This window comes from Trichomonas vaginalis, chromosome I, assembly GCF_026262505.1.
Source record: "Trichomonas vaginalis G3 chromosome I, whole genome shotgun sequence".
In the NCBI taxonomy this organism is placed as follows: Eukaryota; Parabasalia; order Trichomonadida; family Trichomonadidae; genus Trichomonas; species Trichomonas vaginalis.
In genome coordinates this window covers 15,417,646-15,440,681 of record NC_067203.1, presented here as the reverse complement: position 1 = coordinate 15,440,681, position 23,036 = coordinate 15,417,646, and the positions used below count along the sequence as shown (strand labels likewise).

At 35.1% G+C, this 23,036-nt stretch overlaps 13 protein-coding genes and 5 pseudogenes across 18 annotated transcripts, besides 3 other annotated features; 5 read left to right on the top strand and 13 right to left on the bottom strand.

The window, feature by feature from the left end:
* Positions 1–6,781: part of a mobile genetic element that runs on past the window's edge.
* On the bottom strand, positions 403–1,096 carry TVAGG3_0991430 (annotated as a pseudogene). The gene has a single exon. A coding segment is annotated over exon 1 (694 nt).
* Positions 1,311–1,762, top strand: TVAGG3_0991420 (annotated as a pseudogene). The gene has a single exon. A coding segment is annotated over exon 1 (452 nt).
* TVAGG3_0991410 (protein of unknown function, DUF4108 family) lies at positions 1,778–2,197 on the bottom strand (the record flags this gene model as incomplete). Its single annotated transcript, XM_051254173.1, has 1 exon — positions 1,778–2,197. The coding sequence occupies one exon, from the start codon at positions 2,195–2,197 to the stop codon at positions 1,778–1,780; it is 420 nt and encodes a 139-aa protein (XP_051079747.1).
* TVAGG3_0991400 (uncharacterized protein) lies at positions 3,496–3,981 on the bottom strand (the record flags this gene model as incomplete). The annotated part of the gene is made up of 1 exon (XM_051254172.1): positions 3,496–3,981. The coding sequence occupies one exon, from the start codon at positions 3,979–3,981 to the stop codon at positions 3,496–3,498; it is 486 nt and encodes a 161-aa protein (XP_051079746.1).
* Positions 5,634–6,493, bottom strand: TVAGG3_0991390 (protein of unknown function, DUF4106 family; the record flags this gene model as incomplete). Its single annotated transcript, XM_051254171.1, has 1 exon — positions 5,634–6,493. A coding segment is annotated over one exon (860 nt), but the record flags the coding sequence as incomplete, so codon positions are not given.
* Positions 6,782–7,111: 330 nt separating the features above from the next.
* TVAGG3_0991370 (protein of unknown function, DUF4106 family) lies at positions 7,112–8,193 on the bottom strand (the record flags this gene model as incomplete). Its single annotated transcript, XM_051254170.1, has 1 exon — positions 7,112–8,193. A coding segment is annotated over one exon (1,082 nt), but the record flags the coding sequence as incomplete, so codon positions are not given.
* Positions 8,194–8,387: 194 nt separating this feature from the next.
* Positions 8,388–9,492, bottom strand: TVAGG3_0991360 (kinase-related family; the record flags this gene model as incomplete). Its single annotated transcript, XM_051254169.1, has 1 exon — positions 8,388–9,492. A coding segment is annotated over one exon (1,105 nt), but the record flags the coding sequence as incomplete, so codon positions are not given.
* Positions 9,493–9,699: 207 nt separating this feature from the next.
* On the bottom strand, positions 9,700–10,194 carry TVAGG3_0991350 (protein of unknown function, DUF4106 family; the record flags this gene model as incomplete). Its single annotated transcript, XM_051254168.1, has 1 exon — positions 9,700–10,194. A coding segment is annotated over one exon (495 nt), but the record flags the coding sequence as incomplete, so codon positions are not given.
* Positions 10,195–10,746: 552 nt separating this feature from the next.
* Positions 10,747–10,783: a mobile genetic element.
* Positions 10,784–10,892: 109 nt separating this feature from the next.
* On the top strand, positions 10,893–11,288 carry TVAGG3_0991330 (uncharacterized protein; the record flags this gene model as incomplete). Its single annotated transcript, XM_051254167.1, has 1 exon — positions 10,893–11,288. One exon carries the CDS (start codon positions 10,893–10,895, stop codon positions 11,286–11,288), a length of 396 nt encoding a protein of 131 aa, XP_051079741.1.
* A 32-nt stretch (positions 11,289–11,320) lies between these two features.
* TVAGG3_0991320 (HNH endonuclease family) lies at positions 11,321–12,025 on the top strand (the record flags this gene model as incomplete). Its single annotated transcript, XM_051254166.1, has 1 exon — positions 11,321–12,025. The coding sequence occupies one exon, from the start codon at positions 11,321–11,323 to the stop codon at positions 12,023–12,025; it is 705 nt and encodes a 234-aa protein (XP_051079740.1).
* A 50-nt stretch (positions 12,026–12,075) lies between these two features.
* TVAGG3_0991310 lies at positions 12,076–12,338 on the bottom strand (annotated as a pseudogene). Its single transcript has one exon. A coding segment is annotated over exon 1 (263 nt).
* A 30-nt stretch (positions 12,339–12,368) lies between these two features.
* TVAGG3_0991300 (uncharacterized protein) lies at positions 12,369–12,623 on the top strand (the record flags this gene model as incomplete). The annotated part of the gene is made up of 1 exon (XM_051254165.1): positions 12,369–12,623. One exon carries the CDS (start codon positions 12,369–12,371, stop codon positions 12,621–12,623), a length of 255 nt encoding a protein of 84 aa, XP_051079739.1.
* A 7-nt stretch (positions 12,624–12,630) lies between these two features.
* Positions 12,631–13,543, bottom strand: TVAGG3_0991290 (annotated as a pseudogene). Its single transcript has one exon. A coding segment is annotated over exon 1 (913 nt).
* Positions 13,544–16,033: 2,490 nt separating this feature from the next.
* Positions 16,034–17,311: a mobile genetic element.
* A 1,086-nt stretch (positions 17,312–18,397) lies between these two features.
* Positions 18,398–18,814, bottom strand: TVAGG3_0991270 (phage tail repeat-like family; the record flags this gene model as incomplete). The annotated part of the gene is made up of 1 exon (XM_001298190.1): positions 18,398–18,814. The coding sequence occupies one exon, from the start codon at positions 18,812–18,814 to the stop codon at positions 18,398–18,400; it is 417 nt and encodes a 138-aa protein (XP_001298191.1).
* Positions 18,815–18,886: 72 nt separating this feature from the next.
* On the top strand, positions 18,887–19,734 carry TVAGG3_0991260 (annotated as a pseudogene). The gene has a single exon. A coding segment is annotated over exon 1 (848 nt).
* Positions 19,735–19,737: 3 nt separating this feature from the next.
* TVAGG3_0991250 (serine threonine-protein phosphatase family) lies at positions 19,738–19,980 on the bottom strand (the record flags this gene model as incomplete). The annotated part of the gene is made up of 1 exon (XM_051254164.1): positions 19,738–19,980. One exon carries the CDS (start codon positions 19,978–19,980, stop codon positions 19,738–19,740), a length of 243 nt encoding a protein of 80 aa, XP_051079738.1.
* A 17-nt stretch (positions 19,981–19,997) lies between these two features.
* TVAGG3_0991240 (uncharacterized protein) lies at positions 19,998–20,360 on the bottom strand (the record flags this gene model as incomplete). The annotated part of the gene is made up of 1 exon (XM_001304808.2): positions 19,998–20,360. The coding sequence occupies one exon, from the start codon at positions 20,358–20,360 to the stop codon at positions 19,998–20,000; it is 363 nt and encodes a 120-aa protein (XP_001304809.2).
* Positions 20,361–20,499: 139 nt separating this feature from the next.
* TVAGG3_0991230 (phage tail repeat-like family) lies at positions 20,500–21,318 on the bottom strand (the record flags this gene model as incomplete). Its single annotated transcript, XM_051254163.1, has 1 exon — positions 20,500–21,318. One exon carries the CDS (start codon positions 21,316–21,318, stop codon positions 20,500–20,502), a length of 819 nt encoding a protein of 272 aa, XP_051079737.1.
* Positions 21,319–23,036: the final 1,718 nt, after the last annotated feature.

Here is a 23,036-nt window from a genome sequence, read left to right as displayed (position 1 = left end):
AAAAAATTTTCCTTCCAACAGGAAAAAATTTTCCCGACAACAGGAAAAATTTTTCCATCCGACAGGAAAAATTTTTCCATCCGACAGAAAAAATTTTTCCAGTTGTCCGTCCGTAAACCATTCAAATTTTCGAAAATTGAGAACTTTTTGGTCGAACTTCAGAAAAAATTTTTCCATCCGACAGGAAAAATTTTTCCATCCGACAGGAAAAAATTTTCCATCCGACAGGAAAAAATTTTCCTTCCAACAGGAAAAGTTTTTCCTTCCAACAGGAAGAACTCTTCCTTCCGACAGGACACAAACGGATGACTGACGTTCCTCTTCCTGAATGCCTTCCAAAGCCAGAAGAACCGACAGACCCAGCACCACAACAGACTTACTAAGACTAAACACTTACATTTTTCAAGCTTGACTTTTTACAATTTGAACTTTGTTCGCGTAGATATGAATTCTGAAAGAAGTATGAGGTCTTGTATGACTTTGTACTTCTCCCATAGTTCATGTCTGTCAAACTTACCTGCCATGGACTCTTTCATAAGTTCCATGAAATCGTCTTCGGACAATCCGGGAAAAGTACAATGTCAGTAAGTATTCTCTTTACATCCTTACTTAAACTCTTTGCTGTCTGTACACAAATGACAACTGAGATGTTAAAGTGTCTGAGCTTCTTAAGAATTCGACACATATCTTGTTCTCTGTTCTTTAACAAAGGATGAGAAGCAAAGTCATCTAAGATAAGAAGACATCTATGAGGGTAAGTCTTCCAATCGTAAGATTGCAATTTCTTCGAAATGTATTCTATCTCTTTCTGTTTGTTTCTGAAGTGTTTCTTCTCTAATATTCTCTGCATTTCCTCATTTGGGTCTTTAAACTTCGAATTTATATACTCATTTATAGCATTATACTTCAAAACTCTTCTTTGGTACTTCTTTATCCAATCTAACAACTCAGAGTCTTTTATACATACTAACTTAGACTTCTTTATAATATCTTTGAACGAATTGACGGTTTGGTCAAATTGACCAGAAGTACTACAAATGACTACTAACTCATAGAATGGGTTCTTCTCATCTAGTTCTTGTTGTTGTGCAGCCATTTTAAGATAAGTGAAAGTCTTACCCGACCCAGGTGGTGCAATTAGACCTGTTATACCATTCTGAGCAAATAAGAACTTGTCATGTATAGGCTTTATCTGAGCATTTTCTAACTTCCTCTTGTTCTTGTTTAAAACATTCTCAAATTTTTTGTCAATGTCAGCAAACTTTTTTTCTAACATATTTTTAAAAATTAAAATTTTTATCTTTTAGAAAATGTCTAGCGATTTCGCTATCTATATTCGAGACAAGCTTTTCGACAGCAAAACATCTGTCGACCATAAAATCTTACATAGTGTAAACAAGAAAGGGGAATTTGTTCTAAAGTTCTGTTTCTGGGAATATGACAAGAACCATAAAACATTAAGCAGAGCAGTCTTAAAATTTGTCAATGACAGACTTGTTGACAGAGATGACACCGATTGGAAAGATGAAGTCCAACAAAAGTTCTTAGAATGCAAAGAAGACACATGCGCTGTTCTTGAAGATGAAATAGAAAACAGAATAGATGAGCTATTAAAGGACAAAGAACTTTTACATAAATATGGTTGCGCCAAATTTGACATAACTCCACCAGAAAAGAAGAAGAAGAAAAGAAAGAAAAGAAAGTAGAAGAAGAGAAGAAAGAACCTGAACCAATTCCAGAGAAAAAGAAATTTGACATGTAAAAATAAAATTTTATTTTAGAACATTTCTGGGTCAATGTCAATGTTCTCTTCCTCTTTAGGAGCAAACACTGGCTTAGACTCTAAAATCTTTTTACCCAATTTACCTTGAACTTCAACTATCTTAGACTCATAATATTCATAGTCGTCTGCTTTCTTTGGTTCATAAGGTATAACAAGTTTGTATGCTTTGCCTTCTTTAAGGTTTGAGAACCTTCTGTCAAAACTTTCTTTGACTGCTAACAAACCTTCTATGTCTAAGTCTTCAAATTTCGCACCATTTTTAGTCACAATAGCAAACTTAACTGGTTCGATGTTCCAAACTTTGCTGAATGAAGACTTTTCAAAATGGTAGAAGTAAACATTCAAATATGTGAATGGGTCTAGTTCTTCTTTAAGTCCTGACATGTACTTGTTTACTGAAATATATTTCGTCATCTTTTCTATCGGATAAAAAAATTTTTTTAAAATTTACTCAGAAAAATTTTTCTTTGTATATACACCATTCTGTACGTCTAAAAGACTTTTGACATTTGCCAAGAATGTTCGTTTAGAAGCTGCCATATAACCATATTCTTGACAATATTGTTTATACGAATCGTACAATGACCTTTCATCTAAACACTCAAAGTCAGTTTCATCTATGAACAGTTCATATACACTCTTGTTTGCTTCTAACAATGTTTGTCTCTCTTCGGTATGTGGAATTTGTCTTGGATTGAACTTTGAAATATCTAATGTCATAAAGTATGAGAACAAGTGGTTGTAAAAGTCAGATGTCAAAGTTTCTGCTAAGTCGTCAAAATATTCTGTATCTTGCATATGAGAATCTGACGTTCTGACAACTACATATCTTCTGTCAGAACTTTCTAACTTCATCGGAACAACATTGTTTGAAACCATAATGAAGTTTGCAACATTTTCACAAACTCTTTGGTCTTTATACTTTCTTTCAACAACTCCAACTTTGTCTGTTATAAGACTCTTCAAAGCATCTGAGTTCAAAACTTTTGTTGTATCTATACTTTGAAGTTCATTGCAAACTATAAGTTTCATATTCTCAATTGAAGAGTTAAATTTACCGCAGATGTTTTCTAAGTTTGTCATATTAGGGTTCGAATAACCTCTAACAGTTTGCACAAAATATCTGTAAAGAATGTGTTCTTACCTGTTCCTTGTTTTCCAATTATAATGAGAGCAGTTTCATTTTTAGCACTTGGATGTTGTAAGATGTTTGCAAACCAACATAAGATATACTCATAAACCTTTTCGTTTCCATTGCATATAATTTCTTTGACATGGTCTAACCAAGCTTCTATAATACTGTGTTTCCATTCTACTTGTTCGTATTTATATCCAGTGAAGATAGAATAGAAGTTTGGAGAAGGTGTATAAAACTTTATACCACGAACTGAAAAATCTTCTAACTTTGACAATAAGATATCCCAAGCATCTAACATCTTCATGCCAACTTGTACGACTTTTATTTTCTTAAGTTTCTGTCTACATTCTTGTTCAGACACTATTGTTGCTCTTGGTTTGTTAAAGACAACATCCCATTCTTTCATAACATAACATTCTGGGGCAGAGTCGACATAAATGACTAAACGTTTCAAATTCTCGACTGCTTTGTTATAGTCTCTAAATGGACACATATTTCTGAATGCTTGGAAGTCATAAAAATCTGAAACATCTATTCTGTACATTTTTATAAAAATAAAAAAAAATATTTTTTTTTATTCTTGACTTTGTTGTTGCATCTCAGGAGGTATTTCTTGCATTTGTTGTTCTTGAGCTATTTGTTCTTGTAATACAATACCTTCACCGGTTGCATCTTCCAATTCTATACTTTCTGCTGTCATAGAAATATACATAGGACATAAAAGTTTTACGGGAACAAAGTTTGCGTCAACTAAGGTTAAGTTTATGTTTGCTAAAGTGTTTGAGTTTACTAAAGCTGAAAACTCTGCATTCGAATGAACAATAGGCAAACCAGCAGAGAATGTGTTATTTATACGCATAAGTATCTTTTGGTCATAATAGTTTCTGTCGACATTCGAATAACACTTTGAACCTAAGTTTGAAACAATATATAAAATAGGTGTACTTAAAGTCAACGGAACAGACAAACCTTTTACAATATAATATCCATTATTCCATTCTGCTTCTATAGGAAATGTTTGGTTGTAAAACCCTGAAATAAGTTTTGCATTATAACTCATGTCATTTAAAATGAAAGGAAAAGTTCCAGTAAAGTTTATAGTTCCCGCATGTGTTATAGAACTTAAAATATTTTTATCTGGAAAAAGTTGGTTAAACAGGTCTACAAAACACCTGGTGGTATTTCAGAATATGTATCTTCCCAATAGTATTTCATACCATTTAAAACAATATAGTCATCTGGAGTCAAAAGAGCAAAACATGCTTTAGTTGTCATTGTGTTTAAGGTTAGTTTACAATATCTTCCTTGAGGACTTTGAAGATATGTAGTTATAGAGTTATATGACTCAGGGTTCTTTGTTGTTATAGTATACAGAAGTATGTTTTCTGCCATTTACTTAGCAAATAAATTTTAATGAAATGTTGTGGTCGTCAAATATTTTTATAACGTCTGGGAAACTATATTTTAAGTTCAACGTTTCACCTCCTTTCATAACGTATATCTTGTCAATGACATTATATGAAACACCACAGCAACTAATGTCGGGTTCTATTTCTTTGATGTTTATATCGTCTGCCTCTGTCAAAAGTTTCAATAGTTCTTTCAAAACTTCATGAGGTGCAATGACATATGAGTTCACTTTTACAGGGTTGTGTTCGACCAAGTTTAACATTATACCTAAAGCTTGAAAATCTTCTCCTGAGTTTGAAGTTTGTCTTTCAGTTGTTGGTAGTCGTTTCGAATATCTGCAAACAGAACTTAAGTCTCTGCTAACTTCAGGATATGTTGGTTCTTTTACAGGAACAATTGTTATACCATCTTCGTCTTCGTATGGTTTCCCCACTTCAACATCTCTGTCTTTGACATTGACAATAACACTTTGACTGTTTGTTTGAGTTGGTGAATTTAACTTCACATCTGCCACCGCCATTAAACCTTTTGAAACACTTACGCTTCTATTTTTCGGAAATGACATTTTACTTCGAATAAAAATATGGACGTATTCGGATATCTCTTCGAATTGAAGCAAAACAAGGTTTATACTCACAAACAATACAAATACATTGACAGAATAGTTCTTTACACAAACAATGGAAAATGTTATAGAATAGCAGTCTTTGCTGAACCAAAATATTTTCATAAAGCAAAGAAAGTTGGTATAACCGAGATGGTGAAAGTTCTTGACGTTGACAAAAATATAACAACAAAACTTACAGATATTTCTAAAGGAAAGTTTATAATACAATATTATGTCAAAACTGGCGTACTGTCAATATTTGACGGAGAGAAGTCAGTTCAAGAACAACTTACTGACCTGCTGCCAAAATCTGCTCGATGGAAGCTGTCGTTATGCCAATCTGAGGAGCCCCAGCAGGTTTCATCGAACGAATCTTCAAAAGAGCATCTTCCGTGAAAAGTGCTATTGGTTTTGTAAACTTCTTTGCTTTCAATTCATCTGGACCGTCTCTGTCACCAGTATATTGTATTTGTACAGTACCAACAGTTGAAATACCACCCATAAAGTCTTCTGAGTCAGCAAATGGAATGCCAAGCCAAAAGTTTGAACGGTCTCCATTTGTATATTGAGTTTTTTGACTTCCTGTATGAGTCCATACTTTCACATATGGCATAATAGAACTTTGCATTTCAGGGTTAATGGTTGTTGTGAAGTTGTTGTTAAAGTTCATAGCATCTAATGTCAAGTTGTATGACCTCATATCCTCAACTGTAGAATATTCTTCTCTTGGATAATATTTGCCATCTATGTTTATATGATATTTAATACCAGGGTTGTAGAAACAAGAATAGTCATTTATAGTTCGTCTGAACAGTACAAACAGAGTATCTGCATGTTTCATTGCAGTTGTTAAAGCAATATCTGTTCTTGCACCTGGGTCAGCACTTTGGTTTCCAACTTCACCTGCAAAGTCTTTGACAGATATTTGGTGTATAGGGAACATAAGTGGAACTGCAATATATTTGGCAGCTAAAGCATTTGAAATATCTGGGTCCAACATATAGACTGCAAGTCTGCTTTCTATTCTCTTGCATTCAAATTTTTCGCATGTGAACTTAACTGGGTCCCAAGCATCTCCAGCAGCATTGAAATAATAGTTTACTTCAGTGTTGAAGTTTGAGAAACCAAAGTCTAAGTCAACTTTGTCTTTGCAAAATTCGGCGAATGACGTTTGATTTGTTCCCTTTACGTCTGTAAGAGTGAATGGGTCTTGTGTTGGTGCAATGACTAAGTTATTTTTGCTTGGAGTAAGTTCAATAGAAATTTTTCCTGCCCAGTTTGGCAAGTATCTTAAAAACCTGAAGATGAGGAAAGATGACAAAGGAACTCTAAGTTTCAGTTTTACTTTGGTTACTGCTGCTGCAGTTTGTCCAGAAAGGTCAACATAAACTCCTGGAACGTTAGGGTCAAGTCTTCTTATTTTCTCAATAGTTGCATACTGGTCTGTTTGTTCTCTCGCTTGTGGTTGTACTGAGTTTCTCAAAGCGAACCATTCATAGTTTGCCCATGTTACTGTTTGAACCAAGTCAGAGTTAGAATATATCTTATATCCCATGAAAACTTCTGGAGCATATTGGTATCCGACATAGAAAATTCCATTGCAACCTTTCTTGTCAGACAACTTGGCAGAAGGTTTTATTTCAATGTCTTGTTCCACGTATAAGAATGAGTTGTCAATAGAAATAATATGAAACCTGTCGCAAGCAATATCTACTGTTGTTGAAGAACCTTCTCCAAACTCACCTACGTTTCCATAAGAAACAGCAGTTGTATATTCGTAAGTTCCAGGAACTATTTCTGACCTTCTAATGGCATTGTCGCATTCGTTATACCATTCGGAAACATTTCCGTTCATGGCATCCAAAACTGTTGGCGTTATATTCTGAGCGGCGTACATTTCATATGGGTAAAAATATAGAATAGTTGGATTTATATGTCATAATAGAACCCACTCGTACCAAGCTTTACTTTCTTCCTGACTGAGTTTTGTTGCATCTTTGCCTCATGTTCACCTAGTATGTTGTAAATTTCCCATGTCCTTTTTGCCTTTGGGCTCTGGTCGCCCATCTCAGGTAACCTATATCCTAGAAAGATTTTGTCATAGTTTGTATTTGAGTCTTCGCGTATTGTTTGCATGACTCTTTCCTGAGTTTCCGGTTCGAGCTCTTCAAACAGAGCCTGTCCATATGGAATAAGCTCGTTTCCAAATATATGTTTTTGTAGCCATTCTGGTTTTCTTTCCATGTAACCAATAATATCTTTTGTGAATGGGAAAGCTTTTACCCAATGTTTCAGTCTTGCGTCATTTATTTCTGTAGTTGGTTTTATTTTGTCAAGGAACATGTTTTTCAATACTAACATTTCATTTGGTACTGTCCATTTGAGTTTTCTTAAATATTCATCCCTTCTCATTGCATTGTCTGCAAAGTAAGTTTTTATGACATTTTGCAAACTTTCGTTTGCAAGGTCATGTACAATAGGTTCTCTTCCTTCTTTCTCCCTAACTTTCTTTCTAAACTCTTCACCAAATATACCATCTCTATGGTTCTGTGTAGTTCTTTGAGATAAATGTTCTAGAACGTCAGGTGTTATATTTCCATCAGCCATGTTCATTTCATACTGGTCCAAAATATCTGCATGTTTCATATCTTTCAATGGCATTAAAGCCGCGCTGAAAATACCAGCTATATCTGGTTCACCATTCACTTCCATTGCGTCTACAACTTCTTGGAATTGAGGTTGTAAGTTTATGAACCACCTATCCGGATTAGCTTTATGACCCCATCTCATTGTAGTTCCATAGTCTGCAGAAACAAAAGTAGGTTTGTTTCCATATTGGTTAGGTTCTGAATGAACTTTAAACAATGTTTCATTTCTATATGTTTTGTTGAAATTTAACCTTTTATTTTCACCGAGTTCATCCGAAGATTGAACGTTATATGCTCGTAAGTAAAAAGGATTGTTGTATTTGTGTACATTATCTTTCAGTACTTCCATTCTATGCTGGATATTTTCATCTGATGTTGGAGTCTTTTGTATGTCGGCGAACATTTTTCGATATTCTTCTACTATGTCAGCCGAATTTTTCTTAGACTCTTGGAAAGATTCCATATTCTCCGCATACACTTGTTGAGGGTCAAGATTTTTCGGCTGTTCCAAATCTTCATCTAGTTCTGTGAAGTTAGTTTCCAAAGGAGGGACTTGTTCGTTTCCTTCAGGCTCTTCTAGCTGTTGTTGCTGAACTATTTCTTCCATGTCTGGTTGTATCTGAACTTCTTCCTGTGGAGTTTCTTGTACCTCATCTGCTGGCATTTCATATATTCCGAGACCGTTTTTAACAAATTCCCTTTCTAAGTCATCCGCATTCATAACCCTTTCTTCTTTCGTTCCGTCTCTATTTTTTACACGTTTCATGAAGAGAGTTGAATTATCATTTAGCTCTGACACCAAATATCTCGGAGTAAATTCAGTCATGTCATTTGGATGATATGCTATTAAATCATATCCCTTAGCGAGCTTGTATTTTCCAGGTTTGAAATTATATCCCATTTGGTGCTGAACCATAAAGCTAAATAGGTTCGGGTCAGTATTTCCTTCCTTGAACTTTCTAACAGCTTCTTTATATCTGTCACTAAAGTCAAGAGTATCTGGGTAACCATAATTTTCCTTAAGCATTTTTAAGAATTCTTGGTTTCCTTGTTCTCTACTTCTTTTATGTCCTTGCTCTGTTTGTGCTGGTTGTTGTGCTGGTTGTGGAGGTGGTTGTTGTGCTGGTTGTGGAGGTGGTTGTTGTGCAGGGTTTTGAATTGTTGGTTGTGGAGGTGGTTGTTGTGCTGGATTTTGAATTGTTGGTTGTTGTTGTGGTGCTGGATTTTGAATTGTTGGTTGTTGTTGTGGTGCTGGATTTTGAATTGTTGGTTGTTGTTGTTGTGGTGCATGCCTGCGTCTGTGTCCATGTGACGATGTAAATGTTTTAGGTAGTCCTGCTGCAGGTGCTTCTCTTGAAGGGTTTGGTGGTATAAAAGTTCCACCAGCTGGTATATAAGTTCCACTAGCTAGTATATAAGTTCCACCAGCTGGTATATAAGTTCCACCAGCTGGCACATATGTTCCATCTGCAGCATAATGTCCTACCTGACTTTTCGTTTTTAAGAAAGCATTTACTAGGTCTGTTTTGGTCTGTTGTAACTCTTTTTCTTGACTTTCCACAACAGTTGCTCTAACGGCGTCATAGGCACTTTGAACTGCCTGTCTCGTTGCTGCATCTGTTATTTTCGTCATATTTTGTGCTACTTCTCTTAACTCTTTGTCGAAACCTTCAGACTTCAGTTTCTTTCCAGATGAGAAGTCGTTCACTAGTTTCACCTTACTATGAAGAGCTTCGAAGGCATTCTTAAAGTCAGCATTCATTAAAGCTTCATTTGAACTGTCTTCATCCGCTTGTATTTTTGTCCTTATTGACCCTATAAGTTGGGCTGCTTTAGCGTTGGCCTGGGCATCTAACCAGTTATTATTAGCTTTTATATATTCTGCGCTTTTCATTGCCTTCTGCATGGCTGTGTCGTTATTTTTACTTTCTTGTGCTAAGTTTTCATACTGTACGGTTTGGTTTTGCAACTGTAAAAGTTTTTCTGCCTTTACATTTGCTTCAACTTCTTTTTTATACTCATCGCTATCCATATATGTCTTCAGGGCTTTTTGTTTTATCTCTTCATCTTTCAGTACTTTATATTGAGTAGTATGGTTTTTCAAATTTATAACATCTTGTTCCATTTTTGCTACTTCTGCTGCTTTTTCTGACACTTTTTTCGCATATCCCTCTGTACTTAGTTCTTTCAGTTGTTCTTCTTTCTTCTTTTTCTCTACGTTTAACTCATTGAGTTTCTTTGTGTGTCTGTCATATTCTAGTTTCTTTTCGTTTTCACTTATTTGTTTCTGTATGTCTATGTTTGACTTTTTGACATCTGTTATTTGATTTTTGAGTGAACTCAAATTCATTTGACTTTGAGGGTTATAAGCTGTTCCGTCTGCAGCTCCACCATAGCCTGCCATTTTCGCTAAAAGTGCCGCTCTTAAACCTCCACTCTGTGCACCAATAACTCGGTTTAAAAGCATAGGGTTGCTTGACATTTGTTGCAACATAGTGGGGTCATTCATCATTTGTTGTTGCAACTGTTGTTGTGGTGTCAGTTTTACTATTGGATGTTTCAATGCTCCCTTCCTCTTACGTATATTCTTACGTAGCTTACGTGGCATTTTAAGTGAAGTTAAAAAGCGGTTTTTGACAGATGTTTATATGACACTTTTTGTTCAGCACAAAAAACTACTCGGTCAAAGTGTTGTCAGTTTTGTAAAATAACCGTCCTATCTCATTCTATAAGGGAGAAAAGGCTTCTCAAAGTATACTTCCTTGGAACGCCTGCAACTTTTCCTGTAGCGACGATAGACCCTTACTTGTCCGGACAAAGTTATACTATTTTGAGTGTTCTACAAAAAAGTCAACGGCTGGTCGGCTGGGGTTCGGTCCTCCTCTTGGGTCTTGGGCAAAATTTCTTAGGGGCTAGAAGGGGCGCAGCCCCTGGAAGCCCCACTACCTTTTTTTTTTTTTTTTTTTTTAAAATAGTTATATATTAGAAAATAATATGAGTTTATGTGATATTATTTTTCAGAAGATTTCATTCTATATGCCTATGAAAAGTACTCTCAAAACTAACTTTTTCCTAATTATAATTAAATCTAGAATATTGTATTATGTTTAGTATTATTTCATTTTTCTCATTCAATTTAGAATTTACAAATGTCAAAAAATTGAGAGCTGTCACTTTTGATGAATTTCTGTTTATTACAACATAGACGGCGAACTTGAAGGAACTCAAACCACAATTGCAACCAAAATTGCAGAAGTCAAGGAACAGATAGCTCCACTTAAAGTTACCAAAGCTACTCTTGACCTCATGGATACTTACCGTTTAGATGTCAAGAGAGGAATAAGACAATTAAAATTAAAACTCTTAAATTACGAAGCTATACTCCAGAAGTTAGCAGAGATGAGAAGACTTTACCAGAGCTACTTACATGTAAGGGACTTACCTTCAAGCAGTCCGACCAAAGATGAATTTTCTGACATTGTCCCAATTTTGTCCGAATGTCAGCTCAGATGTTTTGAACTGCGCCCAACATATCCAGAATATGAACGTTTGCCTGAACTCTTCCGCAATCTCAAAAAACGTTTTTTGGTTCTCATGTTCGAAACTTTTATCGGAAGAGACAACAAACGTTCAGAAGAAGAACAAGATATTATTTTAAACTTGTTGTATGACTTAACTGTCATAACAAGCTTTTTGAAGTAAAACCGTCATTCTCAAACCACTTCATTTTTTCGATGTCCGAACAAGCACCGAAGCCAAACTCAATGGAAGATGTCGCTGCATGGTTGCCAGACAAGCGCCCACTTCAACTTCAAATTATGAATTTGAAAGCTCATCTGACAAACACCGTTAAGACTCTCCAAAGTAGTCTTATGTCAGAGATGAAGGGACTTAAAGGTGAGTTCCTCATGAACCAAGCTTCCAATGAGAAAGTCCTGAACGATTTCGCGGAAACCTTGCGCCAATACGACACAGAGAACCGAAACCTTGCCCGACTCATCTACCGTTTCTTCGAAGAGATTGACACCATCTGGGCGGCACTCGGAAAGGACAGAACATGCAACACCGTAATTCGTGAACACAGAATTGCCGAAGGTATTATCAAAGTAGAAGAAGAAGAGGAAGAAGAGAAACACGAAGAAGAAGAGGAAGAAGAAGTTCCTGAAGCCGCTACATGGGCAACCCTTGTTGCCGATGACGGTTACGAAATTTCCCAACCCTACCCATACAAAATCCGCAACAGGGAGACCGGCAAGGTTCTTACCCCAGTTCTCAACAACTTGGGACACTTGAACCTTAACCTTCGGAATCGCGGTTCAATTTCCATGGGCAAGCTTGTCGCAATTCAATGGGTTCCAAATCCAGACAAGAAGACGAAGGTCAGACACATTGACGGTGACAAGCTCAACAACCGTAAGGAGAACCTCGAGTGGTTCTAAGAGTAAAAAAGATTTTATTTTAGGGGGAAACCCCAATTAAATTTAAGTTTTTAGTTGGATAAGTAGGCACAATTAATGGTAATTTGGAAAATTAGCTCCCGACCTTTGAATTGGGCTCTTTCGTTATCCCAGTTGCGTAGGAGGTCGTCCCAGAGGAGTTGGTAGAATTGCCAATTCAAGGACGATTTGTCCTCCCAGGCATTGAGGATGTACTGCTCGTAGAGTCTCATGACCTCTGCCTTGCACCAGACACCTCTCCCTTGGAACGTAAGGCTTCTTCGAAGTGCTCGAATGCGATTGGCTGCTTGACCATCCGAAATGACACTTTTTGTCCGTTTGGTCAATGTTCGTGTCTCGTGCCATAGTCGACGAAAATACAGACAAACAGGTTATATATGAGTTTGAGACCAAGAATGGTGTAACTCGACCTGTCCGATTCAAAGACTCCGAGGGCGACCATGAAATTAAACGGAAATTAGCTAGGAAGGAATATAAAATGGACTGGTTGCCACCACCTCCACCACCTTTACCTGTTCCTCAAGTAAATAAGCCTTTCCCGTTCCCAAGAATTCCCACATTTAAATTCAAATTCGAATAAAAATTTTTTATTTCATGCAATGTTTAACTATTTCACCATCTTCTTTAACACCCAGTACTTACGCTTGGAGAGGACATGAACTTCGGTGAAAATTTTGTCCAATTTGAATTGACCCATCTTTTCACCGACCATACCCATTTCAATGAGTTTGTTGTATCCTTCTTCGTTCGTCATGAGTGCGTCAATGTTCTCATAGTAAACCTTGACTTTCGATTTGACTTCGGAGAAGAATTTGTTGTAGTTGTCAAGGACTGCCTTTGCGAACTGAGGGTAAGACCAATGTTCGACAATAGGTTTTAATGTGGTTACTAAGCCACTTTGACCTTGAGTGAATTCGTACTTCAAAACAAAAGGAGAAAACCTTTCAACAAAGTTGTCGACCTTCTCATAATGTTTACTCTTCATCTCTTGAGGTTTCTTAATGGAATATCCCCATGTCGAATTCATAAGCAATTTGAGTGCCATTGCAAGTTTGGGTTTGAAGCTTTCCTAATATCATACAGTTGTTGTATGACTTTTCCAACTGTATAGTTCCTTCCCGGGAACTCACCATCTTCGTTTGGAATTCCAGTCGGAATATATTGGACAAACCTCATGTATGCAGCGTTAAGGTCGACATAGTATATCTTTTCATCTGAGTCGAACTTGTCGCAACCAATTGGTCCAGTTTGTGGAAATTCAAGTGAGTCTCTTATCTTCTGAGAAACTTCTCCTGTTATCTCATAAACATCGTCGAAGCAACCTGTTTCATATAAAACCTTCTGACCTAACTCAGATGCTCTCCAATACAATTTGACGTCAATTGGATGTCTCAATGGAAGTTTGTTTATAGCATCTTGAAGTTCTTGCAACCTCATTGGAAGTTCTTCTGGTTCAGGTTGGTATCCGAACAAACCAACTCCTTGTGGAACTGTGTACTTCTTTTGTACTAGAACTTTGTCTGGAACAACTTTTGGTCTTGCTAACAATGAAAAGTTTGTTTCGTCTTTTGGTACAAAAGTTTCTGTCAGCTTGTCATCTGGAATTGGTTCCAACAAACCTTTCTCGAAAAGAATGTTTACAGCTCTGACAATGTTGCACTTACTTTTACCAAAAATGGGTTTGTAAGACTTTCGTTCAACATGAAGTGGTTGTGGACAATTACAATCTTCAACCATGGTAAGTCTTTGTCAACAACATAGTCGTCATGTGAAGAACCTTTAGCTGTAGGTATGTTGACTCGGATATTGACATTTGCCACGGTGCAATTTTTGCCAATTGACCTCTGAGAATGTACCTTGTCTTCACACATGACTCAAGATACTTCATCTTCTCATCTGTAACAAGACCAGAGTTCCTGAGACATGTAAGAATGCAAGGTTCGTTGACAATTGTTTCAATTGAATTGTAAATTCCATACCTTGTCAAGTCAATGTCAGACTTATTTATGAACGGGAAGTATCCAGCATGTTGTCTGACTGCTTGAGGGTTAGGTTGGTACCATTTCGAACTTGACACTTGCAATTCCTTCAATTGCATTCAAAATGTCTGAGTCGGAGTCAACCATTTGTTCTCTCTTTGTAGTCTTGAAAGCGTCAAGAAGTTTTGCGGCTGTTTGTTCATTGCCATTTGCATAGTAAATGTGACCGTCCAAATCTGTTATGGTCAATCTGAGATTGTGTCCTTTCATATTTCCGTCTTGAATTGCAGCAAGTACTCCCATGAAGCCTTCTTTGTTCTTTCCTTCGTCAAAGTTTACTGTAAAGGTTCGACCAGATGTAATTTGACTTCTAACTTCACGATACTTTTCATATGCATATCTTGTTCTTTCCATGGGAGCATGTGCATCTTCACCTTTTCCTTTTTTCCTTCTCAAAGGATGCAATTGTTCGTCATGTTTCCAGTAGAATCTGGCAAAGCCGTCGTGTCCTTCAACTGAGGTTCACTAACATCGAAAGGCATGTCATAAGACGTTCTTTCTTCTAACCTCTCTAGTCTGTTTGGATAATTTGCACGTGCTGTTTCCAAATCCATTCGTAGCGAAGACCAGACAATTTGTCATAGACTTTAGGGTCTCCCTTCCTAATTTAAAATTCTTCGAAACTCTCCAACCATATCTTTGTAACTCTGCTTTTATTCAGCAGACTTTCTATCCATTCTATATGGGGCATTTTTAATAAAAATAAAAAATATTTTTTTTCTTTACTTTACATAACCGCCTGCTGCCATAAGTCTTTGACGCCAACCCATACCAGCTATGAAGGTTGACTTGGTTTAGTTTGGAAACTAAACTTTGGTTTTGGTTTATCTTCAGTTTTTGGTTTCTCTTCTTCTATCGGTTTTTCGTCACTTTTCGGTTCCTCTGACTTTACTTCACTTGCAGGAACAGTTGTGTCGTCAACATCTTCATAAATATCATATGCCATTTGTTTTTTGTTTTCCTTTCAACTTTTTGTGTTTGTTGTAAAGTTTAGAATATTTCGACTCTAAGTCAATGAGATGTTCTATAATGAACTGTTGGTCAGTGAAGTAAACTTTTCCATCTGTTGTCTCGAAAGCTCCTTCAGACTTCAATATTTTATTTGTGAGAGTCTGTTTCTTTTTGAGATACTAGCCGTTCCATTTCTATGAAAAGTGACTTTATAGTTAGGGTTTGTATTTCCAGACCTGGCACTTTCTATTATTGAATTTTTCTCTTCATTCTGTAAGTTCCTTTGACAGGTTTTGACAATGGTTCTGAACTTTTTGTTTGTGGTGTCAAATCTACCGTTTCAACTTCTTCGGTCATTTCATCTCAGTAAAAAATTTTAATTTGGTTTGTTTTTCACTGGTTGTTTAGGTTTTTTAAGTCGGTCTAAACTTCCCGAGGTATAGGAAGAACTTTACAAACATGTAGTGTAAAAGGTGGTCTTCCATGACTTATTCTGTTTAAAGCTGCATTGTTCATTTCATCTCAATAAAAAACTTTACATTCCCGAGTTTGAGGTGGTTGCGGTTGGTTATTGCTTACCCATTGTTGGCATGGTTAATCCTCTGTTAAAGAATCTTTCACCTTGGTCCATATAGTGTCCTGCTTGGTTATAGTAGTCATTTGCTTTGTTATAATAGTTTCCTGCTTGTCTTCCTACATTGTCCATCCATCCTTGAACTTCCTCTTATTTCAGGATTTGGAATAAGATTTGTTGCATCTCGTGCTACATCCCAACCTTTCTGTACAGTTTGTATAATAGGTTGTGCTTTCTCTTTAAGTATACCTAATGTACTCAAAATCTTCCTTCCAACTCCAAATACTCTGGCTATTGTTCCACTGCGGGCAAAATCTGGATGCAACTCCTGCTAATGCGCCAAATAAACCCATTTCTTATGGGTTAAAAAATGACGAATCCGAACAAGGACCCCTATGTTTCTAAAGCGACAAAGAAAGCACTCATGATAAAAATCTTTAGTTCAACACCAAATGCTTGTTTATGGATATCTTGGAAAACATTCCGAGGTATAGAGAAGATGGACCACCATACTGGTTAATATTTGTTGGTCAAAACACAAGATACTGTGAAGCCATACCATTATGGTCCAAAAATATTTTAGATGTGAAAACTGCTTTGACAATATTCGTTGACAAATACCATCCAACAAAACTGACATCTGACTGTGAAAGTTCTTTCAAATCAGATGATGTAAAAAACTATCTGCGTTCAAAAAATGTAAACCAATATTTCATTGTCGAAACAAGGTGGTGAAGCAAATGAAATGTCATATGACGACAAGTATAGACACTTCTCCCAGGCAAAGATGAGACAAGTTTTAAATATTTACAATAACCGTAAACAAAAAGGTTTGGGAAACCACTCCCCCGAAGAAATGAAAAACAACCCTGACTTAGAGAAAGACTATATATTTAATAATTTAGTCAAAAGAGACAAACAAGAAAGAATGCCGGGCTTCAAAACTCAGAAAGGTGACAAAGTAAAAATAGAAATACCTAAACGCGACCCATATGAAAATACTATTGACTATGACAACAATGGGAACCCGACAGGTACTCACATTCGTGTTCGTAAAAATAGAAGAAAGTATACAAGAGAATATTATGAAGTTTTAGGCAAACATGGCAAAATTACAGACTGCAAGCAGAAGATAAAACTACTATTGTCAGACCTCGTTTCAAACTTGTCAAAGTTTCAAGGTGGTATACTTTCAAAGACAGTTCCTAACAAATATAAGACAACTCCTGACGAATATGCTAAAGAAGTTGAAAATGACGACTAAGCAATTCTATACCATGCGTAAACTGTTCATGTAAGTGGCATGTATTCTTTACTTTGTCCGTTGTTTGCGTATATCCTGAAACGAAATGTGTATGGTTTCCTTCTCCCTGAGTGTCATCCCAGTAAACAATTTATAGCAACTTAACGTCCTTATAAATCATATCCTTGACCTTTTGTCATTCCTGACCAATCCCAATATCTATGCTTATGCCAACCTGCTTGAGATGTCCTTAAAATCTATGTAATGACTGTGTGGCAGGTAAATTTTCACCTGAAATCGTTTTTACTTCCACCTGTTTCCTTTGAAGAGTTTGCACAATACAAAAACCTGTCGACTATTTGTTCCCATGCACCAACACTAAACATTACTTGAGGACCTCTCACATCCATAGATGTATAAATAGAACCTACTGGGTTCATTAAATCAAACATATGAGATATTATAGGATTGTCTCTTTTGAACTTAAAATATAGTGCAACTATTTCAGGTTTCTTCTGGTTTGTGTCAGAATATTTTTTATAATATAATCTTATGTTTTCAGGGTAAGTGAAGTCTTGACTATAATATTTATTTCTGTCATCTGTAATAATATACTATTCTCGTTTTTTTCTATTGCATTATATCTTTTATATCTATAATAATCTAAATATAATGTTAGCTTTTGTTCATCTACATGTGGTGTTCTGTCGTCATCTCCATAGTCATAATAATATGGTGCTGGAGCTGGGTCAGGCAATGTCATATCTGTCATTTCATAAACTCTTAAATATTTCTTTTGTTCGTCTCCATATAAGTTTAAGTAGCAGTTGTTGTCTAATGGAACTTTAACTTGTGTACCATCATTCTTTATATAGCTTACATACATTTCATTGTTATTTTTCGGAATGAGTTTATACCGTGTACCATTTCTTAAGGAATGTACAAACTGCCATCTAAAATATTTATTTTCTTCATTGACAGAAAAGTCACCAACAATAGTTTCAATATTTTTTTGTTCCTATCAAACTTTGGTATATTTCATTGACATACGTCTTATCTGCTTTTGTCTCTAATGTTTCTTGTAAGTTTGTAATATTTGCAATGGTATGTGTATGTCCAACGTCACTTTTCCTGTTTAAGGTTTCTTGTAAGTTTGTAATATCAGATATAGAATGTGTATGAGTCTTATTCGCTTTTGTCTCTAATGTTTCTTGTAAGTTTGTAATATTTGCAATGGTATGTGTATGTCCAACGTCACTTTTCCTGTTTAAGGTTTCTTGTAAGTTTGTAATATCAGATATAGAATGTGTATGAGTCTTATTCGCTTTTGTCTCTAATTTTCTTGTAAGTTTGTAATATTTGCAATGGTATGTGTATGTCCAACGTCACTTTTCCTGTTTAAGGTTTCTTGTAAGTTTGTAATATTTGCAATGGTATGCGTATGCTGTTTTTGTGGATATGTTCCTTCTGTCCATGCGAAAATATATTTTTTTTGTTGCATCTACATATCCAGTTATCCATGTCAAGTCTGCTTTTGTATTCCTTAACTATGTAACACCTTTCTCAAGCTCTTTCAACTGTTGTCCATCTTCCATTAAAGCTCTGTCATGACTTGAAACCGTTTGTGCCAACATATCTACAGTTTCTTTGTCAGCTTTATTTTCAACATCCTCTTTTGTTGCATATGTTGCATCTGCTCTGTCATGTTCTTCTTGAACTTTTTCAATGACATATTCTTTGTCAGCTTTGTTGTCAACATCTGCTTTCAAAAGAAGTTCATTTATAGGTTTCTCGTTTAAAGTTCCTTTTGTTGGATTTATACAGACAGTATTGTTCTTATTGTCTTGAAATAGAAACTCATCTGTCATAGGGTTTATTGTCAGTTTTAAGTTTCCTTCTTTCAATGACTCAGATATTTTAGCATAGTTTGAAAAGTTTGTTGTGTTCTTATTTAGAGCTTGCATAATGAGTTGTCGGTTGTGTTGTATTTCTCGCATAGACGCTGTTTCATTTGACATTTTTATTATAGATAAAATATGCTTCCAATAGAAAAAGAAAATTCAAGAGTTGCTACAACTAAACCATTAGATGAGCTTTTTACTAATGTAGGTCAAAAGTTTGACTTAGATACTATAAAGCATGAAGGCTATCGTTTTGACTACCCATTAAGATGGTTAAGAGACCCATCCGTCACAAAAGCTATTGGCTTTCGTAGAATGAAGTTCATTTCAGAAGCCATACATGGTTTCCCATTTACGGTCGGTTTTGAAGTTCGATACTATAACAAAGAAAAACGTATGTATGAGAAATTTGAACAAGGAAAACTTTTACAAGTTAATTTGCTTATAAACTTAGAAACAACTCTTCAAGCTTTTCAAGAAAAAATAAACGATATCTATATTGAATATGCAAACCAGTTTAACATTGACGAAGGAGAATACCATCTCGATATTATTTATGACAGGAAAAATGCAACTGTTAAAATCAATAAAATAGAAGACCTTGGAGAAAACGTTTATATTTCTACAAAATATAACAACTTGGCATGGTATAGATTTATGAGGATGTTAAATCAGCCTGCAGAATATCCAGTACACCCGGACTATTATGAAGTCGAAAAACCTAATGGAACATATGAAAATATTTTCGACCCAGATGCTATTATTGTTCATGCTTCATTTCTGGTGCGCAAAACTCTTTCTTATGTCTGATGAATGACTTTTACGAAAAACCTACAAAGTTATATGAACCGCCGAGTGGAAGTATTTCAGACTTTCAAGTATGGTTTACTACAGATGGAAGAAAAAGAATAATTCCATTATACCATGCGTTTTACTTAGAACTTAGTTTCATATACAACTACTATCGAACGATAAAAATATAATTTTTAATACGGTTGAGGTGTTGGATTTGGTTGCCAACTAGACTGTGGTGCAGGTTCAGGCTGTTGTATAACAGGAGCTTGCTCTTCTGGTTCAGGGTCTTTAGGTATAATACCAACGAACTGACCTACTCTTTTACCAATATTTTTGACACCGTTCCAAATTCCTCTTCCGACAGATTTTATTCCATTCCATATACCTCTTCCAACTCTTCTGAAGAAGTTTACAATACTACTGAAGAAACCCATTTACTACGTGTAAAAATCTAATGTCCACCTAGTCTTTTGCGTTTCCTGTTGAGTTCCATAGCATTCTTTAACTGGAGCTCATACATTCTGTTTCTCCTCTGGTAGAAAACATATTCTGGGTCAACTCCTGTGTTCGCGTCATCTGCATAAAGTTGTTTATATCCGACTTCAGGGTTTGTATAAAACTCTTTCCATCTCATATTTGCATACCATGGTGGCAAACCTAACGCAGCGTCATTTGACATGGCAGTTTGCATTTGTACATCTGTTGGCACTTGACCATAGTTTGCCATTGCAGTTTGTATTCTAACTTCATTTGGAATATTCTCTGTGTTTGGTTGTCCAGGTTGCTGTGCATTCGCTAAGTTCTGTGCGTCCATTTAATATTAGATAAAAATATCTCTTACGAGTACATATGCTGAACATTTGCAGGCATTGGTTCATCTTCATATTCTCTGTACTTTTCTGCCACGTCAAATAAATAAATGACACAATGGAAAAAACCTAAAACAAGTAGTCCTATTTCAAACCACATTTACTTACTAATAAAATTTCTTTGTTATGACACTTTCTCCAGTTTATAGGACCTCTCTCATATTCTATCTTGTCATATTTAAACACATAGTCGTTTATATCTTCTAACCATTTCATAACGGTTTCCAAACCACTTTTATCGGATGTAAAGTAAAAGCATGGATGGTTATGTATAACGTCTAAAGTTTCTAAAGAGTCTCTCAAAGTCCAGTCTACTTGGTATTGAAAATCCCATGTGTTATAGAACGGCGGGTCCACTATAAAGAAAACATTTTCTTTGTCTTTATATTTTTCATACAACTCTGTCCAATGACATCTCACAAACTCTATACCCTCAATATATTTTTCTATGTCCTCTTTGAAAACATTTGTATAGTTAAGATATAAAACTTTTGACATAAGTGTTTCAATGTCATGAACTCTTATAGCACCACTATATAATAGTCTAGCAGATATACTATCCCAGTCTATATATTCTGCTTTTTTCAAAACCTCTCTCATAATATCTTTCTTATCTAATGGTATACGTTCCATCTTACCTATAGGTATCTTTTCTTTTAACTCTTTCAATATATTGTTTGTGTCTGGAATATGTTTGAGACGGTCCATATAGTTGTCGAAGTCATTGCATATAATCTTTGAGTCTGGGAATATTGTATGGCACAAATGGGATATATAGAAACTTCCACCGAACAAATCTACAAATGTTAGACCATTCGGTAGTTTCTTAAGTTCTCTCAATATAATATCTTTACATCTACTCTTATTTCCAAAGAATGGTAACGGCGGTTTTGTAAAATTCATTTATATATAATAATAAAAATGTTTTTACCCGAAAAGTGACAGAAAAGTGACAAAACATGAAAACATATATAATTTGTGAAAAGCGACATAAAAAGTGACATTTAAAAAGTGATACAAAAGTGACACCATTAATATGATGTAAATAACAACGGTTTTGGTTTTGTCACCGGCTGGTCGGCTCGGGTTCGGTACTCCTCTTTGGTCTTGGGCAAAATTTCTTAGGGGCTAGAAGGGGCGCAGCCCCTGGAAGCCCCACACACCTGACCTTAACATATATATATTTGTCCTGATGAATTGTATACATATAATTCCAAGATTATGTTTTTTCTTAAAAAGTGTCACTTTTGGTCTTAGTTGCGTCCCAAACTAAAATTTTGGTCTTCCCTCCACTTTGAAAGTGAATTTAATACTAAAACAATAAATGGTTTATCAATACTTAGTACTATCCTTTTTGGAACAAATGATAATAAGGATGATATTTGTGATTTAAAATAATTTTTTAAGATTCGTCTTTAATTCATCATATTGTGAGATATATAAAGCATTCGCATAACTCATTCTCCTTAAATGATCAACTCAAAATTCCAAAAAAAAATTCAAAAATTCAAAAATGAAAATCAAAAATTTAATTTTTCTCTTGAAAACATCAATTTCAAAAAAAATTTGGAAAATAAAAGTAATGTATAATTAGTCAAATTGTCAAATAAACCTGTTTTTACTAATAAAAAACATTTAATTTTTGATTTCGATATCATATTTGATAAAATCTCATTTAAGAGTTGACATAATGTCATCATTGTTGATAAAAATATTAATACTATAATGAAATTCTTATTTTAAGATATTAAAATAATAATGTTTTTATTTCAACAACAACAAGTAAATAGATGAATGGAAGCGTAATGTATTCGCATAAATGTAGTAACTATCATCTAGATTTGAGCTATGAATATTCCAATCAAAATGTATCAAATTGAAATCAGAAATAGCCAAAGATTATATGAGGTACTGTGCACTAATTGTAGATGCAATTTTAATTCATAAGTAACTTATATAATAAAGCCGATTTTTTTTTCTGATTGCAATAATTTCCTCAAATCTTATTAACTTTTTCTATTTTCAAGTAAGTTGAATATGCATCATAAAGTGCGTAGAAAACCAAAATTATGAGAAATACTGTCGTTGAATTTTGGTGATTCAAAATTTCGATTTTTAATGTGTGGTTTTAGCATGTGTAATCTTGTTCTTATCTCAACACGAGGGTACATCTGCAATATTATTTAAATTAACAAAGTTGAACTTAAATTGAATAATGCTGGAGAATAACTGATAATGCAGCTAATTGCATATTACAAGATAGTTGCCAAGTGGAGTAATAAATTATTCTGCACCAATCATTTCTTTCGTTTCTGGCATGACGAGCAGAAAGGAAGCGATCAGTAGCCCTAGGAAAAAAGAAGAGGGTTGTCACTTTTCGTGCATGTACATGTACCTTTTAGAACGTATACAAGTGGAATTTAGATTCTAGTTATTTTGATTTATTAATTTTAGATTTTTGGTTATAGAATTACTTTAAATATCAAATTTATAAATCTCTAAAGAGATTGTGATTTTTATCTCAATCTAAGCTCTCCATTACAAATAAACAGAGGCATTATTATAATTAAAATATACTAACCTAAGAAAATGTGTCATTTTGGAAACCATACAAACAATAT